This window comes from Microcaecilia unicolor, chromosome 4, assembly GCF_901765095.1.
Source record: "Microcaecilia unicolor chromosome 4, aMicUni1.1, whole genome shotgun sequence".
Taxonomy (NCBI): Eukaryota; Metazoa; Chordata; class Amphibia; order Gymnophiona; family Siphonopidae; genus Microcaecilia; species Microcaecilia unicolor.
Window position 1 is genome coordinate 89,683,028 of NC_044034.1, and position 22,024 is coordinate 89,705,051.

Consider the following 22,024-nt stretch of genomic DNA (forward strand, 5'->3'; position numbering starts at 1 on the left):
TCCGTTCAGTTAGTGCATCAGTTAGTCCAATGCAGTGCCCCCTAGGGTGCTTGGCTGGTGTGCTGGCATGTCAGGGGGACCAGTGCAGAGGGGGACCAGTGCACTATGAATGCTGGCTCCTCCCATGACCAAATGAGTTGGATTTGGTCGTTTTTGAGATGGGCCTCCTCGGTTTCCATTATGGCCGAAAACCAGGGACGACCATCTTTAAGGATGACCATCTCTAAAGGTCGACCTAAATGTTGAGATTTGGGCGTCCCTGACCGTATTATCGAAATGAAAGATGGGCGCCCATCTTGTTTCGATAATACGGGTTTCCCTGCCCCTTCGTGGGGACGTCCTGAGAGGACGCCCTCAGGAAAACCTGGGCGCCCGTTCGATTATGCCCCTCCACGTGAACTCTCAACTAGCTTTTTGAATGCATATGTGTACATGCCACTGTACAAAATAGATGTACCTTAAGTGAAAAAATTTATTCCGTTTGTAATACTTAAGTTGCGAGTTAGTAACAGACACCCCTTTATTCATGCACAATGAGGAAAAATAAATCTGTAGCTCACGGCTATTAAATAAATACCCATTTCACATTCTAGCTAGATTGCTATTCTTCTGTAACATGCCATTATTCTGGTAAACATTGAACAGAAGTTATGCCCACTAGCTTTGTTAAGCTTGACAGAACTCATTGGGTTAGGGTAAGACCATCAATGTTTTCAGAAGTCACCATCCAATCCATTCAGTATACTTAACTGACTGTTTGCTTGCTAACAGTAAAACCATGTTGGGTGCATTGGTCTTGAAATCTGAATGTTCCTATGGAAAGTTCAACGTTTTTCACTAGAAGAAACTCTACACAAGGTTGGGCTGATGTGATGCTTATGTTGCCACATAAGAGATCTAGGTTTAGTTTTAAAGCCTGGCTCCCAAACCCCCGAGAAGTACGAGTTCCAGTCAATATGCAACTCTGATTCTTTGTGGTCAGATTCAGGGGACATATATACTGGGTCCCAACAGAAACCACAGCTTTTGGCACCTGGCCACTGGTGGTCATTATGACGTCTGGGTGACACAGGTAGCTGGAAATAAAGGTTTATGGCCTCAGAGTCACAGCAAAGGCCAGATCCTGTTGGAAGGAAATCAGCGCTCTGAGATGACACACTGGGTCAAAATGCATCTAGGACTTGAAAGGCAGACTATGCAAGCTTGAATCTAAACAAATGCCCTCATTCTATCTTGTAAACGTGGGCATATTAAAGCATACATACTATCCACAAACATCAGAGTTAGGAATGGTTTAAGATACATGGCTTCTTCACCTACTAATAGCGCACAAATTTTAATCAGTTTTACAAACTGTAACTAATATTCCAATCTGAGCTCGTCTAGGAAACTGTGTCCAATTCAAACTGTCCAGGTCTTGCAACTCAAGGCAATTTCACCTTATCAGAACCAGTTGCCAGGCAACTTACAGATTCTGTTAACCAGAATTAAAGAAAAAAAAAAAAAGGAACATGGCCTGAATAATTCCATGGCAATATTTGTTGTGTCAACAGATGCCGGAACCTGGTTTTAGAGTTAAACTAGATATCACCATGTAACTGAGAATGTGACAGCTTTGTGCTTCATCCCAAAAATACCTTGAGGGCCGGCATTATTAAGATAGAACATGAAGAATAAATAACTCTTATGTATATACCCCTAAGGAAAAACTCAATCATTTTCACTGTACAAAGGGGATGGGAGGAGAGCAAATTTTTGATTGAAAGACGTCCCATATATAGCAGAAAAACAGCAGGCTAAAGTTGCACTGCATACAGACTTTCAACCAACTCACTGCAGCCAGAACATAGTCTTAAAAGTGTCTCTTCCAAACCAATTCAAATAGAACTGTTGTGCAAACGCTCAACTCGATCCGATATGAGATTTTAAAACTGTTGCAGCTTGGGCAAGGCTCTCCTCTTCCGTCATAGGCTCGGGCTTACTCCAGCTCTTGCTGTGCGTTTTAAAGATCAGAAGTACTTTTTGGAAATACTGGTTGGCAATACAATCAAGTCGGTATCAAGACACTATTGGTGCCATGTCCCATAACTGTTAAAAGAATAAGAATTAGTTTTAGTGCTAATTACATGTATGAAAATAGGTTGTGCCAGATCATCAATGGAGACATGTAGCAAATTAGTATTTTCAACACCTTTACCAGAGTGGAAACAAACCTTGGAGGCTAAGATATCATCTATTTTGGAACATCCCATTATTTATTTATTTTCGAGCAGGAGTGCAACTATGACCATAAAACACACACTACAAAATAAAAAGTTACATGATAACCCACCAAAACTATTTAAAAAAACAACAAAGAAGTTAAATCTTTCAAATGCCATACTAATGCAATTAAGGTATTATGAAAAACACCAACTACAGAGAACTCAACACTGAAAACAGATTTCAGAGAAATATTTTATGAATATCTGAGTTTTAAACATCAAACTAGGTGCCATCTCACAGTATATGAAACAAGCAGTACTCACCTTGCTTAAATTATACATCAATGTGATAATTTTATAAGGAGGGGGGGCTGGTATGAGCATGTTAGGTGCGTATTTGAGGATTATTTTATAAAGACAAGTAGGTGCCTGTTTGTCTTTCAAAAACACTAGCCCAAGTGGTAGAAATTAGAGCTATACCAAAAAGCATGTTTTACTATTCAGCCAAATACGAATAATGGGCATTGAGCTTTAACATAACAATTAATAAAAGAAGCAATGTGAAATCAGAGATCAAGTGTTTATTTCAGTATAGACACGGATTTTTCGTATTCAAATTTAAATCACTATTCGGCCGAAAATGAATAATGTATTTGGGGCACAACTGAATCGACTACAAATACTTAATGCCAGTTGAGACTGGTTTAAAAATGGAGTTACTATATGAATAGCAAAAAGTATGTTGTAAGACTACAGAGGAAAAGCATAAACTGGCAAACTGAGTGCTTTTGGTATTTATGTAAACATCATAACTTCAGGAGAAAGAGTGAGAAATGATTTTAATATTGGATACGTTAGTATGATATGTGAGTGAGCTTCTGTGTTGAGAATGTGTGTGAGTACTAAGCAAGAGGGGGTATAGTTAAATCACTCAAAATATATTTCAAGTGTTTTGTAATACAATAAAAGTTGAATATGAAAATATTGTATGTAGTTACTTTTTGGGGAGGTAATGAATATGCGTAAGAGAGATTTGAAGGCCTACTACATCCATTATAGGCAAATCTCTCTCATGTATATTCTTTAGGGAAATTCTGAAAACCTGACTGGCTGGTGGTTCCCCAGGACAGGTCTGAGAACCACTGGATTAGTGTATATTACAATCTACACATGTACGTGCAAGCTCCGCCCACCCTCCATCCAAACTTTGCTCCAGTACATACTTACCAGCAAGGTACTTGAAATCATATTAAAGCATGTTGTAGATTCAGGCTACTGGTTGGTATTTTATGAGGCCACATATGTGTGAAAATGACTAAAATTGCAGCGGACTTTGATCCTGGGGAACTGGGTTAGATTCCCACTGCAGCTTCTTGTGACTCTGGGCAAGTCACTTAACCCTCCATTGCCCCAGGTACAAATAAGTACCTGTATATACTATGTAAACCGCTTTGAATGTAGTTGCAATAACCACAGAAAGGTGGTATATCAAGTCCCATTCCCCTTTCCCTTCCCTTACTGCAGAGTAGTAGTAGTGTAAGTTAAAATTCAAGGCCCTCAAACAAGTGTTTTAGAAAGGGCAGTGGAGAGTTAAGTGTTGCTTCTTTGGACCCCCTTAGGGAATAAGGAAGTTTGTGGAGTGGTGAGGCAGTTGCAGGGGGTAGTTTTGGTGGAGGCAGTTAGGTGGTTTAGAAGAGTAGGGAATTTCACCTTTTAAATTGCTTTGCTCTGTTCTCTGCTACATTTCACTCTACGAGGCCCTTTTACAAAGCTGTAGTAAGCACTAACGTAGGGCACTCAGACGCATCCTGTGGTAATTTTGCCATGTGACTTTGCCATCCACATGCTAAAAACATAAAGTTTATTTTTGGGAGCAGGGGCATGTAATGCATTAATCAGTTAGTGCTGTTACATCGCCACGTCCTAACCAATTAACGCAGGTTTAGCAAGCGAGTCCCTACTGCCTATAAAAGAGGTGGTGGTAGGTGCTCATGTACAATGGCGGTAAAAATGGCTTTAGTGTGCAGGAATGACCCGTGTAAGGGTGCACTAAGGCCACTTTTTACTGCTGTTTGCTAAAAGGGCCCCTAAGTTTCTATGCTAAAGAAGCTGGAACTCCTTTTCTCACAGAAATGCACTGGGCCATTTTTGGGGGCATTATTTCTCTGGAACCCACCGGTCTGAGTTTGAAAATGGGCTAAATTGATGTGTTTATCAGTTTTCCCCCTCATTCCATCCCATTCCATTAAGGGCTCTGTTTACTAAGCCGTGCCAACCTTTTAGCACGTACTAATGCCAAGGACACATAGGAATATACGGGTGTCCCTAGCGTTAACACGCCTACAGTGCGGCTTAGTAAACAAGGCCCTACGTTGTCAGAGTTATTTTGCTCCTGGACAGAGAGAGACACACACACAGACTCAACACCTTTTGTACAATTCTTTCCAACTTTCATTGGGTTGGAAAGAATAAAAAGGAACTCCCAGAACTAGCCCCAGGAGTGCACAAATGCTCTTACACAAAGTTTTACCTGCTATGTACGTCGCCAATTCCAGCCCAGAAAAACACACACACATGCAGACAGTGTCCAAGTATGTGTAACAGAGATGTAGCTGGGGGGGGGGGAGGTGAAAGGGGAGCAATTGCTCCCCCAAACTAATTGTAAACAAAAACAGCACCTATGTACCTTGCTGCCACTTTCCCCTCCCTGCTGCCACTGTCTTTCTTTCCTTCACCATGAGAAAGGCATCGAGTCTCTACTTCACGCCACACAGTCCAGCACCTTTCTCCCTTCTGGCTTGACTCCCCGGCAGCAGTTAGTGACTCAAGAAGGCTGCCATGGGCCTTCCCTCAGCTGGGTCCTGCCCTTCTCTGATACAATTTTCTGTTTCCACAAGGGCAGGCTTGGTTGAGGGAAGGCCTGAGGCAGCCTGCTTTAGTCACTGACTGCTGCCAGAGAGTCAGGGTAAATGATTTTTAAATGCAGGGCAGGAAGGAGAAGACAGCTGGGGCTGGAACTGGGAGCTGAGAATGGAGTGAAAGTCGGAGACTGAGGATTGAGGGGAAGGGAGAATACAATTTAGCTACTGCTACAAAAACAATAAAGCATATAAGATAAAGAAAAAATTAAATAGAAGGATCAGAATTTGATATAAGACAAAAAGAAAATGGAAATTAGATCGGAAGTACTTAGGAGAAAACCAACAAGAGGATATAGTAGAGAGAGGCCAGGACCAACCCAAGCTGAAAAACAAAACACTCAAAGGTACAAAAAAAGTTTTGCTTTTTAATATTTAGAGAAATGACATGCAAACTTTGAAAATGTTGATTTTTTGTATTTTGTTAGGAACAGGAGAAAATGTCCATTTCTCTTTTTTTTTGTCAGTTCTCTGCTCCTCAGTTTGCTTGTTTTTTTTAATTTTTTTGAAAGGGGGGGAGGTTATTTCATTTTTTCCCTAGATATTTGTTTCTAATGTGTAGTCTTAGTTTAGCTGTTTTATTTTTTAAACTAGGTAATGATCTATGTTTTTCTTTTGTAACTGCAAAGAAAGAGATTCTTTTAACAAGTAGATTCTGTATTCAGTTGTTCTCTTTTTCCAGCTGGAAGTGTTCTAGTGTTCTAGAATATTTGCTGTGCTAACTTTTCATAGGTAGGGTTAGTGAAGTCTGTAACCTCAGAGACAGATTCTTGTAACATGTAGATTTGGTGCACAATTGTTCTCTTTGTACAGCTAGAAGTGTTATAGAGTATTTGAAGTGCTGACTTTCATAGGTAGGGTTAGTGCAGTTTGAGTGTCTATTTTGGATTTGGATTTAACTCATGCCATTCTCAACTGCAACTCAATGCAAATTGTATTCAGGTACAAGTAGGTATTTCCCTGTCCCTGAAGGGCTTACAAACGAAGTTTGTACCTAAGACAGTGGATGGTTAAGTGACGTCCAAGATCTGAAGGAGCTGCAGTTGGATTTGAACCCTGGCTTTCCTGGTTCTCAGACTGCTACTCTAAGCATTAAGTACAGATAATAGATATTCCAAACATGTTTGGTAACTCAACAATAAATTAAAATGTAGTCCTACCAAAAACATAGATAAGCAAATCATTTTATTGTTGTCATTAAATACAAGATTTTTGTTAGTGCTTTTTTTTGGCATTCTATGGAATATGTCCAGTGTGCATATTACTATCAGTAACAGAGGTATGGGGGGGGGGGGGGGGGAAGAGACAGCTGGTGTACTTGCATCAGGGGCGTAGCGGGGGGGGGGCCCACGGGGGCATGGGCATCCGCAGATTTAGGCCTGCCCCCCTGCTTTCACCCCTCCCCCGCCATATTCGATCCCCCCTTCCGCCACCGCTAGGTACCTTTGCTGGTGGGGGTCTACAACCCCTGCCAGACGAAGTCCTCTTCAGCGCCGGTCTCTGAGTCCGGTGCGTTCGCTAATCTGGATTCTGTTTCTGTGAGTCCTGACGTCCTGCACGTAGAAATGTGCAGGGCGTCAGGACTCACAGAAACAGAATTCAGATTAGCGAACGTGCTGGACTCGGAGACCGGCGCTGAAGGGGACCCCCGCCAACAAAAGGTACCTGGCGGTGGCGGGGAAGGGTCGGCAGCGGCGCCGCTCTGGACCCCCCCTCCCGCCAAAGTCTGGCTACGCCCCTGACTTGCACCACAGCGACATAGTGAAGGGGTCCTTCCCTGCTATGTTCAGAAGTGTCTCCCCCCTCCCCCCCCCCCCTGTTCCTTTACTGCTGACACAGGTGTTGCAACCCTAAGGATTTAAACTTGACTTGCCATACCCCATCCCACCCCACTTTAGCCTCTGCAAAAATCCGAATCACCGACCATCTATGCCTATGCAGATTTTAACCCTCCCCTCTCTGTTGGCCCTTTAGTCTCACACTGGTGCCCATTTTACAAAAGTCTGCTCCCCCCTGAAATCAAAACCAGTTACCTCTCTGATGTGCACTTGTTAGCGGTCATATCTTTACATGTATATACACCTGTGCAGTTTTATAACACATTTTCTGCAAGTAAAATACACTTTATATGGAAAATGCTATAGTCATTCTCAAACCGGTTCTGGGGGACCACCAGTCACTCAGGTTTTCAGGATATCCCTAATGAATATGCATGAGAGAGAGTTGCCTATAATGGAAGTAAAAAGCATGCAAATCTCTCTCATGCATATTCATCAGGGATATTTTATTTCATTTATTAGCATTTATATATCGTTCTTGTCCAGAGCGGTGTACAAATTAAACATACATAATAAAAACATTACATATCAAAACTCATCAAATATAAAACAAGCACACTCATCACTGTACTGTGTTCATCAGTCACTAAAGTCACTATTCAGCCTGCAGCAACAAATGCTGTCTCTGAAACAATCCCTAGTTCATCTGAATCCTGAAAGGCTCCAGGGAGTTTATTCTACTCTGTCGGACCTGCTACAGAAACAATTCGCCTCCTACTGCCCTTCAAACTAAACAACTGAAAACCTGACACGCTGGTGGTCCCTCCCCAGGTAAGGATTAAGAATCATTGCTTTATAAAACATGACCTTTGTGGCCGCAAACCCCACAGGTGCTTTTATCCTGTGAACTTGGCACCAGTTATCAAAAATGAAAGTATGGACCTACTTTTACTTTAAAAATTAGGTACGAAATAGCATCCACAGATGCTTGAACCTAATTTTCTGTAGGTATTTTCCCAACCTACACATTATGTTTTGTTTCAATCCTCATCTAACTTCCCCCTCCTCCTCAGGAATTCCTCCGCTGAATATGCGTAAAATTGTACATTCACTTTTACCTGTAGGGAGGACAGGCGTGTTTCAAAAAACCCATTTCTGCTGTTTTAAAATGCCTTGGAAACTTGCCCTCCCAAGGTGTAGTTAGTGAAGTCCAACCATTTTCCTACCTTAATAATCTTGTCAGTTCCTGAAGTCAATAACCAAACCCTGGTGGCATCGAAATATACATGGACAATATTGTGCTTGCTGTCATGGAATGTAGCTGTAGGTGCCCGGCTAAAAAATACATGAGTAAAATTAAACTAAGAATAATAAACTACATGGACACAAAAACATAAATACATTTAAAAAAATGGACTAAAAAATCTAACATTTGTTTCTCTCATGGCAAAATGTTATCAAAAAGTCTTGATGCTAATATTCCTGTATAATAGTTTATAGTTATTGCATGTATTACAGCTAATTCAATATTTTGTTAAAGTGGAAGAATTTATTTGTATCTATTTGGAAAAGAAAAGAATGTACCAGACATGTTTATGTGGGCTACTTTTAAGATGTGTTATTTTACTGTTAACCCAGATTATTAGTAACTAGGTCTCACTGCATAAAGTGGGACCTGTGCGAAAACAGCACAAATTAGTGGTAGAAAAACACATTTTAACGGTAGTCCACGTTTATAAATATATCCCTAAGTTAAAGGAGCAATCAAACACAAGAATTCACCAATTTTAGGGTCAGATTTCAGGTTTTTTGGACAATAAAAAGGTACCTTAAGAGCTACTATACATGATCAGATCAATGCCAATCAAGCACAGCATCCTATCTCCAACAATGTCCAGTGTAGAAGAAAAACTCAGATCCTAATGGAGTGAACAAGGACTGGATGTCTCCAGGTTCCACTAGTAAAAGCCAACTCTACCTGGTTAAAATCTGTTAATAGATCTGCCCCCCCCCCCCCCCCCCCCAAATTATCCAAACTATTCTTAAGCCCATCTAGGCCTCAGCATATCCTCCTGCAACAAATTTGACAGCTTCATTGTGTGTTGACCGAATACTTTCTTAAATTTGTTTTAAATCTGCTACGAGTTACTTTCATGGACTGTCTCCTAGTTCTAGCACCATTTGATCAGGTAAATAACTATCTCTTTTTTTTTTTAAAACTTGTTCCACCATCCCTTTTACAGTGGGCTTGCAAAAGTCCTCTTGTACGTTTCTCACATTGGATTGTGCTCACACCTTTTTCAGTAGTAACATAGTAACATAGTAGATGACGGCAGAAAAAGACCTGCACGGTCCATCTAGTCTGCCCACGATAAACTCATATGTGTATACCTTACCTTGATTTGTACCTGTCTTTTTCAGGGCACAGACCGTATAAGTCTATCCAGCAGTATTTCCCGCCTCCCAACCACCAGTCCCGCCTCCCATCACCGGCTCTGGCACAGACCCCGTATAAGTCTGCCCTCCCCTATCCTAGCCTCTCAACCACCAACCCCTCTTCCCCCCACCACCCAATTTCAGCTAAGCTTCTGTGGATCCATTCCTTCTCCACAGAATTCCTTTATGCCTATCCCACGCATATTTGAATTCCGTTACCGTTTTCATGTCCACCACCTCCCGCGGGAGGGCATTCCAAGCATTCACCACCCTCTCCGTGAAGAAATACTTCCTGACATCTTTCCTGAGTCTGCCCCCCTTCAATCTCATTTCATGTCCTCTCGTTCTACCGCCTTCCCATCTCCGGAAAAGATTCGTTTGCGGATTAATACCTTTCAAATATTTGAACGTCTGTATCATATCACCCCTGTTCCTCCTTTCCTCCAGAGTATACATGTTCAGGTCAGCAAGTCTCTTCATACGTCTTGGAACGCAACTCCCATACCATCCTCGTAGCTTTTCTTTGTACCGCTTCCATTTTTTTAACCTCCTTCGCAAGGTACGGCCTCCAAAACTGAACACAATACTCCAGGTGGGGCCTCACCAACGTCTTATACAGGGGCATTAAAACCTCCTTTCTTCTGCTGGTCACACCTCTCTCTATACAGCCTAGCAACCTTCTCGCTACGGCCACTGCCTTGTCGCACTGTTTCATCGCCTTCAGGTCCTCAGATACTATCACCCCAAGATCCCTCTCCCCGTCCGTGTCTATCAGGCTCTCCCCACCTAACACATACGCCTCCCTTGGATTTCTACTCCCTAAGTGCATCACTTTGCATTTCTTCGCATTGAATTTTAATTGCCAAATGTTAGACCATTCTTCCAGCTTCTTCAGATCTTTTTTCATGTTTTCCACTCCCTCCGGGGTGTCCACTCTGTTGCAAATCTTGGTGTCATCCGCAAAAAGGCAAACTTTACCTTGTAACCCTTCGGCAATGTCACTCACAAATATATTGAACAGAATGGGCCCCAACACCGATCCCTGAGGCACTCCACTACTCACCTTTCCCTCCTCCGAGCGAACTCCATTTACCACCACCCTCTGGCGTCTGCCCGTCAACCAGTTCCTAATCCAGTTCACCACTTCGGGTCCTATCTTCAGCCCTTCTAGTTTATTCAAGAGCCTCCTGTGGGGAACCGTGTCAAAAGCCTTGCTGAAATCTAAGTAGATGACGTCCATAGCATGTCCTTGATTTAATTCTCCTGTCACCCAGTCAAAGAATTCAATGACATTCGTTTGGCACGATTTCCCTTTGGTGAAACAATGTTGTCTCGGATCTTGCAACTTATTGGCTTCCAGGAAATTCACTATCCTTTCCTTCAGCATGGCTTCCATTACTTTTCCAATAACCGAAGTGAGGCTTACCGGCCTGTAGTTTCCAGCTTCTTCCCTATCACCACTTTTGTGAAGAGGGACCACCTCCGCCGTTCTCCAATCCCTCGGAACCTCTCCCGTCTCCAAGGATTTATTAAACAAATCTTTAAGAGGACCCGCCAGAACCTCTCTGAGCTCCCGTCCGGCCCTATGGCTTTGTCCACCTTTAGCTTTCCAAGTTGTTCATATACACTCTCTTCCGTGAACGGTGCTCTATCCACTTCATTCTCAGGTGTACTTTTGCCAGTCTCTCTTGGTCCTTCCCCAGGATTTTCTTCAGTGAAAACAGAACAAAAGTATCTATTTAGCAAATTGGCTTTTTCTTCATCATTTTCTACATAGCATTTTGCTGTATCTTTTAGTCTCACAATCCCCTTTTTAGTCTTTCTCCTTTCACTAATATACCTGAAGAAGTTTTTGTCTCCCCTCCGTACATTTCTAGCCATTTGTTCTTCCGCTTGCGCCTTCGCCAGACGTACCTCTCTCTTGGCTTCTTTCAGTTTCATCCGGTATTCCTCCCCGTGTTCCTCTACTTGAGATTTTTTGTATTTCTGGAATGCTAACTCTTTAGCCTTTATTTTCTCAGCCACTTGCTTTGAAAACCATATCGGTTTCCTTTTTCTCTTGCTTTTATTTACTCTCCTTACATAAAGGTCTGTGGCCCTGTTTATTACTTCTTTCAGCTTGGACCACTGTCCTTCCACATGTTGTGCGTTCTCGCAGCCCATCAGCTCCTTCCTCAGGTATTCCCCCATTTTGTTAAAGTCAGTTCGCTTGAAGTCCAGGACTTTGAGTTTAGAGTGGCCGCTAACCACATGAGTAGTAGTACAAGATAAGTTACATTCAGGTACCCTAGGTATTTTTTCTGCCCCTTGAGGGCTCACAATCTAATCTTTGTACCTAAGCCAATAGTGGGTTAAGTGACTTGCCCAAGATCACAAGGAGCAGCAGTAGTCAAGCCCTGGACTCTAATCACTAGGTTGCTCCTCCACTGATCTATACAACATGTGCTACTTTTTTTTATTTTAAGCAAAATTATTAGAAAAGATAGTTTTGAGATATCTATAAGATTTTGTGGAAAATTCTCCACCTCTAGATTTACAGCAGCATTAATTTTGTGGGAGCTGTGGTGTGCAATCTTTGCTCACTTCTATGTATTATCACATTTTAAGTGACTTGAGTGTGTAGAAAATCAGATCCTTCTTCAGCCATGGCACATGGGGATTGACAAGACTGCACTGCATTTGTTTCCATCTCATTTAGTGGGGCAGATTCAAAGAGAGTAAGAACGTGCTTAACAAGTTGGCCACTTATAAAACAAGGAGTGTCATAGGGTTTTGACCTGTTGGCACTGTTTAACTTCTAAATCCACCTGCTATGCTAGGTAACAAAGATTAGCCTAGCATTTTTATGCTGATAATATAATGATCTATGCTCCCCTCTCTATCTATATTACATCTATGGTGCCATGTTTTCACGCAATGCAGTTGTGGTCGACACAGAATGGCATTATCATGAATCTTAAGAAAACAACATCTAAATAATATCTTTGGATGCCAGTTAACTATGATTCAGCTGAATGACTTCATTCCTCTATACTTGGATGTAATTATGGACTCGCAGTTAAGTCTTCAATAATATGTAAAAAAAAAAAAAAAAACATGTATCATGGACTTTGTTTTGTTTTAAATCAATGTCAGATTTTTGTAGTGTTTCCTTGTTTTGATTATTGCAAATGCCATTTTCGTAGGGCTTCTAACATATGTCCATACCCCCGGATGCTATATATGGCACTGAGATTTTGAAGCCAAAAATTAAGAACAGATCCAAGATTAGAAGGAATCTTAATTAGTAAATGTGCCATTAACTAGCAATTAACTGATGGTAATTATTGAAGTTAATTGGCAATAACTGGAATTTGCACATGCATCTGTCTGCATGCCATAACCCGATGCACCTAAATACCCTAGAGTGCAATTCTAAAGATGGTGTGGCCAGGAAAAGGGCATGAATGTACCAAAAAGTTGCACATGGATTATAGAATAGCCCCATTTCCACAGACAAATGCCAGTCTGGAAAGGGTTGCAAATCCATTTCTAAAGATTTCTAAAGCTCTGGGACTCCCAAACCACAGTGATAACCACTATCTCCAAACAGAGATGACGAACAGTAGTGAATCTTCTCAGGAGTGATTGGCCTGCCAAAATTACTCCAAATTACTACAATCCTACTAGCCTCAGTGTTCAAGACTAAACAATAAGAAAGAATGGGCAAAAATGGGATTAATGATAAACCAGCAAGACAGAAACAGCTGTTACCCAAGAACATCAATACTAGTCTCACATTTGCAAAAACACACTTGGATGATCCCCAAGCATTTTGGGATAATGTTCTATGGACAGATGAATGAAAAGTGGAACTCTCTGGAAAACACAGGCCCCATCATGTCTGGCATAAAGCAAATGCAGCATTCCACAGTAAGAACATCATACCAATAGTCAAACTAGGTGCTGGTAGCGTGATGGTATGGAGATGCTTTGCTGCCTCAGGACCTGGAAAACTTGCCATTGTTGAAGGAACCATGAATTCTATGATGTACCAAAAAATTCTTAAAGAGAATGTCCGGTCATCTATCTGTGAGCTGCAGCTGAAGCGTTAATTGGGTTATGTAGCAAGACAATGATCCAAAACACAAAAGCAAGTCTACATCTGAATGGCTGAGGAGAAACATTAAAGTTTTGGACTGACCTAGTCAAAGTCCTGGCTCGAACCCAATAGATATGCTGTGGCAGGACCTGAAACAAGCAGTTCATGCAGGAAAACCTATGAATATGTATGAATTAAAGCAGTTCCTTAAGGAAGAGTGGGCTACAATTCCTCAACAGTGATGTGAAAGACCAATATCAAATTATAAGAAGCATTTGGTTACAATTATTCCTGCTAAAGATGCTGCAACTGGTTATTAAGCTAAGGGGGCAGTTACTTTTTCACATGGGTGATATGGATGTTGGATAACTTTCTTCTATATATAAAGTAATAATTTAAAGATTGTGTTGTGTTTACTAAGGACTGGAGTGGAAAAAAGGTTTGATTCCCACTGCTGCTCCTTGTAAGTCTGGGCAAGTCACTTTACCCTCCATTGCCTCAGGTACAAAATAAGTACCTGTATATAATATGAAACTGCTTTGATTGTAACCACAGAAAGGCAGTATATCAAATCCCACCCTCCTAAGTTTCCTTTAAGGAGTCGGACTTTGGATGTTTAGTGCTACACATACCAAATCCGAATAGAAAATATACTCAGTTTCAAAAAAATAAAAATGTCTTATCAAACATACCGTTTCAAACAAGGTTTTGTGCTTTATTTCAAACAAGGTTTTGTGCGTTTATCTTTTTAAGCCATTTTCAGAAAAAAAAACTGCACAAGTTAAAAATGCACAAAATCAAGCCACTGGGATGTAGGAGGGGCTAGCATTTTTAGAAGACTGGTCCCCCAGACACCACAGGAGAGCAATGGAGCACCCTAGAGGCTACCTATACAAGCTGATTTCCTGCTGTCAAACATCTGAATAAAGGGGCCACTGCATACCCTTTATCATTTCATCTGCTCTTAAGACGTTATAGATTTAGTTGTCCCCCTGTCAAAATGCTGTGCACCTTTGAACAAGAAACTTACTCTTCATCTGTGATGGATTCATGGCAGCTATCGCAGACCCGCACTTCAAACTCAAATCCCATCAGTGGAATGGTGGAGCGCTTGGAGCTGCATTTGCCGCATACAGCCTTCCCACATTTCCGACAGTGATGCTGAAAGAGCAAGAGTGAAAAAGAAGGTCGGGGAATGCAGGGTCTTGTGGACCACCTGTTAGGCACTGTCTCCATTTTTACCAGCTAAACTGCACAGGGTGCTCAGATTGATACCAAGGACATGTTTGTCTGAAGTCACTGCTGGCCATTGTCTGTGAATGCAGATCCTGCGGTAACGCAGAAATGATACAAGGTGACTGCCACAAACCATTAGGCAACTAACCAGGGAAGCAATAACACTTTCCTTTGTGCTGCTGCACACTCAGTGACTGATGTAATAATCTGTGTGTTTAGACTGGTAAGCTAAGCTTCAGCACACCTTTTTCTCCTGATGAAGTAAACTAATGGCATGCAAATTACTGCACTGCTGGAAAATGCATGCAGACAGAATAGCACACACCATGGTAATCTGCCAGTTTACTGCACTGGGTGTAAGGTGCCTGCTTTTCTGTCACCGCATGAGCGTGGAAAGAGACAGTGGTGCAGAGACAAAATAAAGGCCCTGTGAAATATTCCAAGTGACCCAAATGGGAGAAGAAAAGAAAGAGAACTCCCCTTTCACCTGGGCCATCTAATCCAGGGGAACACTATTTGGAACATGACAGCAGAGTGAAATGGCTGCTAATGCTTCACCAGGACCAGATAAATATCAATCCATAGGGAAAAGGGGAGTGCCATAGCATCAGAAGCTCTCTGGTTGAAGGCCTCCCTGTGCCAGGTGCCCAGGCTGGGGTGGCCCAGGTCAGGTAGACCCAGGGGTGTGCTGGTAAATTTTTAACAACAGGCTCTTTCTCCGGACGGAGCCAGCTCTGCAGTTGGAAGGGCCAGGAGTGGCCGGGGGGTGTGTGTGTGGGGGGGGAGCAACACTTACCTCTCTCTCCTCCCTCCCTTCGTGCGGGCAGGCTAGGCATACCTTTGCTGGCAGCCAATAAATAGACTGCCACCACTCCCAACCTCTTGCTCTGAGCAGCAGGCTGGAACTTCTCTCACATGCTCCAGAAGTCCCAGCCTGCTGCTCAGAGCTGGAAACAAGGAGTGGGGAGCAGCAGCAGTCTATTTACTTGGCTGGCAGGGCTCAGCAGGGGGCCCAAGCCCACATTTATGGAGCCAGTTGTTAAAGTAGCCATGGAGGGCACTACTCTAACAACCGGCTCCAAAAATTCTTAAAAACTTAACAACCGGCTCTTGCGAGCCTGTTAGAGCCTGCTCCAGCACACCACTGGGTAGACCCATAGGTAGTTCTTTTTCTCTCCCACTTGGGGGGTGGTCCAGCCTGAATGCAGACAGTTGAGGTGAAGTGCTGTATTTCAGATGATCCTTTGATTTTGCGATGCATCTTTACTCCATCCATGAGCTGGAGAAAAGATTCAGCACTTTGAAAGGGAGTGAAAACTATACCAAAGTTTTGTGCTTTTAAAAAAAACTTTTAACATCAGAAGCAATTTCAGATTAAGCCTTTTGCATGTTCACCATGCTTCTCTTTATGGTGGCTTTACTTATGCTTCTTCTGTGCTAAAATATCTTTACATGGGAAGTGCAATTAGTGTGGGAAACTTGGGAGTAAAGTGCTGCACAAATGGATAACATAACTTATTACACTGGTCCCTGAGTCTCCACGGTCATCCTGCTCTTCATCCTCCCAAGTTGCTTCTTTGGGAAAATAGCGCACATGTACAGTTAAGCAAATGCAAGGACCAAGTGCGTAGCAGCTCATAATCTGATTTCACAGGTACATTCAGCGACAGGCAAACTGACCAGATTTGTGAGGGGTGGTGGCGGCGATGAAACTGATGGCAACAGAGATATAGCCTGCCAAAGGAGGCAGGGGGGCAGCAAAGTTTTGAAGTTCAGGGCGGCAAAATACCACAAAGGCAATTCTATAAATTCACACCTACAGGTAAGCGCCAAATACTCGCATATAATTCAGAATACTATCCCATATGTGGGTAAGAGGCACCAGTAATTTGCACTTACCCTCATATGCGCTAGCCACGATTCAACAAAAAACATTTAGCATTTATGTGAAAGGGGCATTCATGTGGGCAGAGTATGGGCAGGCAATGGGCGACTATCGGATACATGCGTAATGTGGTGCCACATAGTCTCAAATACTTATGTCAGCTATTGACATGGCGTAAATGATTGTGGCTACGTGTTTGCATGTAAGCGGCATATTATTCTCATATGCTATAACAGCACTTTCCCTCATAAATGTCCTTACAGAAAACTACTTGGTGCCATGATTTTTGACGTTAATTCTGTAGTGCCCCATTGCCATTGGATGCCATTAACTGAATTGCCCCCATATGTTAATAGACTTGCCTTTAAGTAGATTAATGAGTTGAAAACTAACAGCAATAACTTTTGTCCTAATACAAATCAGCCACCAATGAAAGTATTTGAAAATGAGGGTGGTACTCTCCCCCCTGCTTACTCTGGAGAGAAGACACACTGCAGGATTTGGAATCAGCTGCAGTTTATGTGACTTTCAGACAAATTGACCAACTACAGCAGTAGCCTAGCTTTGAGGTAATGAAAACATGGTCCAGACGGCTAAATCCAGATTGAACAGATAAAGTCATAACTAGCTAGTTGCTGAATTGGACCATTTTAAGACAGCAGGTTGTGCTTTTGCTGTCTCTTCACTTTTACCAAATATGGATGCTGTGTGCTACTCACACAGGGGGCAATGCTACAACTGGGCACCTCCAATTAAGTGCCCCAAGGATGAATTGTAGGAGTCTATTCTATAATGGCATCTGGGCACCCAGGTTCTGTTCTAGAACTCTAGTGTAAGCCTACACTTACACCAGTCATAGAGTGGGCATCTATATGTAAGTCTGTAAGTTATGTAACTGGGAGCCCCTCTCATATGTACATCCCCTTGCATTGTACACTATGTAAGATATGCATTACGTGCTTAGGCGCATAACTGCGGGCGCTGAAATTATAGAATCACCCTTATAACATTCACCCTCTGAAAGGCTATAACAGATAACTTAGGTTGAAAGGCCTAGTAGGTGCCTAGTTTAAAGCTATATTTAAAAATTCATATTACTGCGTATGTGTCTTTATAAAATAGTACTACAAAAGCTGCAACAATCGTGACTAAAATGCAGTTGTAAACCAGCTCACCGATATATATAATTTTTTTTTAACCATATCACAGTTAATAGACTTTAATCCTTCCCAAGGTGGCCAGATATAAGTAAGGTGACATTCAACTGCTTGAACCTGAGAAGGTGGATATATAAACAATACAGGCAGAGGCCTTCCACATTAAGTTCTCTGCTAGCCTTCTACACTCTAAATTACATCAGTACAGATTCACATACCTGCCTCAGGCCAATTTTCTTGCTGTCCCACATTTGTTTAAAGTTCCAGAAGAAAGGTTGGTCACATTTCTGACAGGAGTCACTGTCCAACCACTCAGGTGTCTGCAGCAATGTTAAATGAGGAAAAGGGTCTTAATATATACTTAGTGAAATCACTCTCTCAGAATCTAACAGAACAACCTGAATTGTCCAATTGGAAGTTTATTAAAATCGACAATACCAAAACCAACTGGAGAAAATGCATGCAGATTAAATAATGACCTAGTTCTTGAAACAGAGGGTACTATCACAGGTACAGACTATAAGGCCCCACTTATCTGCCTTGTTTACTTCCTTTTACACTCCAGCCCATTTATAACATTTCTATTCCACCCATTTCGTAATGTTCTGGGGCCCTTCAACTTGCATTTTCTTTTTAAGGACAAAGTAACTATGAATGGCCTCCAGGTGGAGGTGGAGGAGACGAGGACTGTTCCAGAATTTAAAAAGGCATGGGATAAGCATGTGGAATCGCTTAGGAACAGGTAGAATTGGGGGTTACAGAGGATGGGCAGACTGGATGGGTCATATGGCCTTTATCTACCGTCATGTTTCTATGTTTCTATGAATGATAATTCTATAACTAAGTGTGTGCAATGTGCCATTATAGAAGATTCCAGGTAAGCGGCATTGATGTGTATTTTTAAAGCACTTAAGACTTATTATAGGTTACTATGTAAGTTTGTAAGTCTACGTGCAATGAAAATGAGCTCCATAGTATGTAACTGCAAGGGAATATACATGTGGGCGGAGTACGGGAGGGGCGTGCGTGTGTTTCTAATATATGCATGCAACATAGAATCTTATAAGTTATGTGCTTTGCATGGTGCACTTAGGCACATCCATTTATACTTTCTGTTGACCTGCCATAAATGATCACATCTAAATTTTGGCAAGTCAATTTGGGTTTATGCTAGTATTCTCTAACAGCATCTTGGTGCACAGATGCTGTTCTAGAATTGGCGCTCAGCATGCAAAAATCAGTGCTCCTAACTGGAGGCACCACGTCACAGAATTGCCCCCTCCCCCAATGCCCAAAGGCAGAAGCAGAACATTTTGTTAAAAATGGAAATCATGTTTTTCTAAATTCTATTGCATCTGCCTTTCACAGCAATCTCTTGATCTTAATCTGCCCTAAAAAGAACTGCAGTGGGAGCTGATCCTGTGGCTTGGGTTGTAGTTCGGTGGGATCCGGGTTCAGATTCCCACCTGTCAGGGCACAACGCAGAGATGGTAACACACAATCTACGCTGTAAGCCTGGTAGGGTTACAAAACTAGGGCTACAGGAGAGTGACATGAACATGGTATGCAGGCGGTACCAAAATAATCGTGGGTCAAACTAAGCTGGCAACAAATGACACCTTCTCTTCCCACCCCTTTTCTGGTGCAAGATCTCATTCTTGGCCCATTTCATTTAAGTTAGTAAGTGCTGGTGCCAGAGTGTCTTACTGTTCTACAGAGTCACTGTATGCAGATTTGGCTGGAAGACAAAAGGATAAGCAGGTCTGATGAACCAAACCTGCAAGTAGAAGGTCACAGCCCACAAGACACAAGGGCAGTACCATGTGTTCTATTACCTGTGGAGGAGTGGCTTAGTGGTTACAGGACTGTGCTTGACCATCCAGGGGTGCCTGATTCAAACCTTACTGCTGCTCCCTGTAATCTTCTTGGGCACACCACTTAACCCTCCATTGCCTCTGGTACAAAATTAAATTGTGAGCCCTCCAGGAAAAATACCTAGTGTACCTGAATGTAACTCACCTTGAGTCATTACTGAAAAAGATATGAGCAAAATCCAAATGAAAATAAATACCAACTGTGCATTTGCATCTAGAACCTTAATATATATATATATTTTTTTTTAATTTTAGAGAGTGCTAGGCCAAAAGATCCCACTGTGAACTAATGGAGCAGTCCAACTGCTGTTCCCTGTAGGAAGCTGACTGTTCTGCCCTTGGCAACCTTGCAATATTGTTTATAATGCCGCTCTAAAATGTGTTTAATGTTATTCTCACTTCTTAGGATTTTCGTGCTGAAGTTACTTCCTGTCATGGTGTGTTAGCAATGCACTGTGTGTAATATATTCCCATATATATTGCAGCCAACCCTGCTTAATGTGTAAGTTTTACTCCTAGTGGTCTTTTCTTCTGCAAAGATCTCCTCTTTCCCTCAGCCTTTGTCTACCTGTTATTTCCTGATTATCTTTACTATCTTTGCTCTGATGGGTCAGCCAGGATATGACCGCTTTCCTATCGAAAAAAAGTTACTGTAAAGTGGTAACATAGTGCTAAATGATGCACAATCACACAAACTAATGCCTTCCTTTTAATCAACAAACTGCGGGAACTTAGGATACCAACCTCCTGTCTCTCAACATCCATATTCCAAACCACTATTACACCATCGCTGCTGCAGGAGATGAGCTGCCGTGAGTGATGGGCGTAAGAGAGAGACTGAACTTTATCACTAGGAAAGAGATGCAGAACACTGGTTTTAAAAAAAGGCAAATTGAAGAAGTTTGACTAAGTATCTCCTCCAAATGTGGACTAATGCTTTGTTTTCAAGCCTTCTCATTTTATGAAAATTCTTCTTTATTGCTCAAGAACATAACACGATATGGCAGTTATACTATCAGGGGCATTTTTGAAAGAGAAGGGTGCCCATCTTCCGACACAAATCGGGAGATGGGCGTCCTTTTCTCAGGGTCGCCCAAATCGGCATAATCGAAAGCCGATTTTGGGCATCCTCAACTGCAGTCCGTCGCGGGGACGACCAAAGTTCACGGGGGCGTGTCGGAGATGTAGCGAAGGTGGGACTGGGGTGTGCTTAAGAGATGGGCATCCTCAGCCAATAATGGAAAAAAGAAGGGCCTCCCTGACGAGCATTTGGTCGACTTTACTTGGTCCATTTTTTTTCACGACCAAGCCTCAAACTGCCCAAACTGACCAGATGACCACCGGAGGGAATCGGGGATGACCTCCCCTTACTCCCCCCCAGTGGTCACCAACCCCCTCCCACGCTTAAAAAAAAAAAACAACTTTAAAACTTCTTTTGCCAGCCTCTATGCCAGCCTCAAATGTCATACCCAGCTCCATGACATTGGGCATCCCTGACCGTATTATCAAAATGAAAGATGGACGCCCCTCTTGTTTCGATAATAGCAGTTTCCCCACCCCTTCGCTGGGATGTCCTTAGAGATGGGCACCCTTAGAGATGGTCGTCCCCGTTCGATTATGCCCCTCTATATGTTCAAATGAAACAGAACGACACATTCATTTAAATGATTATCCAGTCATCCAATATCAAAAACATTTGTAGCCACCAATATTTTGTTTAATCCCCCTCCCAATTCCCCTTATTAAAGAATGCCTTATAACCTAGTCTTCCTTTTTTAAAAGTAGGATATAAGGCATTCTGTAATAGAGTGGTTTGAGCCATTGTGGGGCCCTTTTACTAAGCGTTGGTAGGCTCTACGCACTTACAGCGTGCGCCAAAATGAGACTACCGCCAGGTCAGCACACCCTCCTGGTGGTAATTTCAGATTTGGCGCGCACCCATAATGCCTGGATGCATTATTTCCTCCGTAATTGGCACTTGGCACGCGCCAACCGGTCACTGTGCAAATGATGATTCGTATTGTCAGGGATAATAGAATTAAAAAGGGCAAGTAATGATTAGATATAGGGTTTCAATTAAAACAGGGTAAGTCTACTGTAGGGATACCTAGGGTGGATTCTTGTGATTATTACTATGTACACTGAAGAAACCTGTGAGTCTTTTCAAATGTATAGTAGATTAGTCACAAATAATAGCCTTTACTACTAGATCAACTGGTGGCATTAAGGACTCGTGCTGGTTTCATTTTTACCACAGGCCCTTTTCCCGTCCCATTAAAAAAAAAAAAAGCCATTTTTTGTAGATGCAGTAAAAACTGGCCTGGCACATGCCCAATATACGCGCCTACACTACCGCAGGCCACTTTTTACTATGGCTTAATAAAAAGACTCCTGTATTTCCAGTTTTCAAAGCTTGAACAAAGTCATGCAATTGGCAATTGCTGTTGTTTCTCTA

The 22,024-nt window shown here is 42.2% G+C and overlaps 1 protein-coding gene across 1 annotated transcript in view; it reads right to left on the reverse strand.

The window, feature by feature from the left end:
• Window positions 1–330: 330 nt before the first annotated feature.
• Window positions 331–22,024, reverse strand: part of WDFY2 (WD repeat and FYVE domain containing 2) — a 174,043-nt gene continuing 152,349 nt past the window's right edge. Inside the window, exons 8-12 of the mRNA XM_030200445.1 lie at window positions 20,314–20,419; window positions 17,914–18,015; window positions 14,448–14,578; window positions 8,127–8,235; window positions 331–2,088 (exon numbers count right to left, since the gene is read on the reverse strand). Coding sequence (XP_030056305.1) covers window positions 2,059–2,088; window positions 8,127–8,235; window positions 14,448–14,578; window positions 17,914–18,015; window positions 20,314–20,419 — 478 coding nt within the window. The 3' untranslated portion in view covers window positions 331–2,058. The remainder of the gene's footprint in view (window positions 2,089–8,126; window positions 8,236–14,447; window positions 14,579–17,913; window positions 18,016–20,313; window positions 20,420–22,024) is intronic.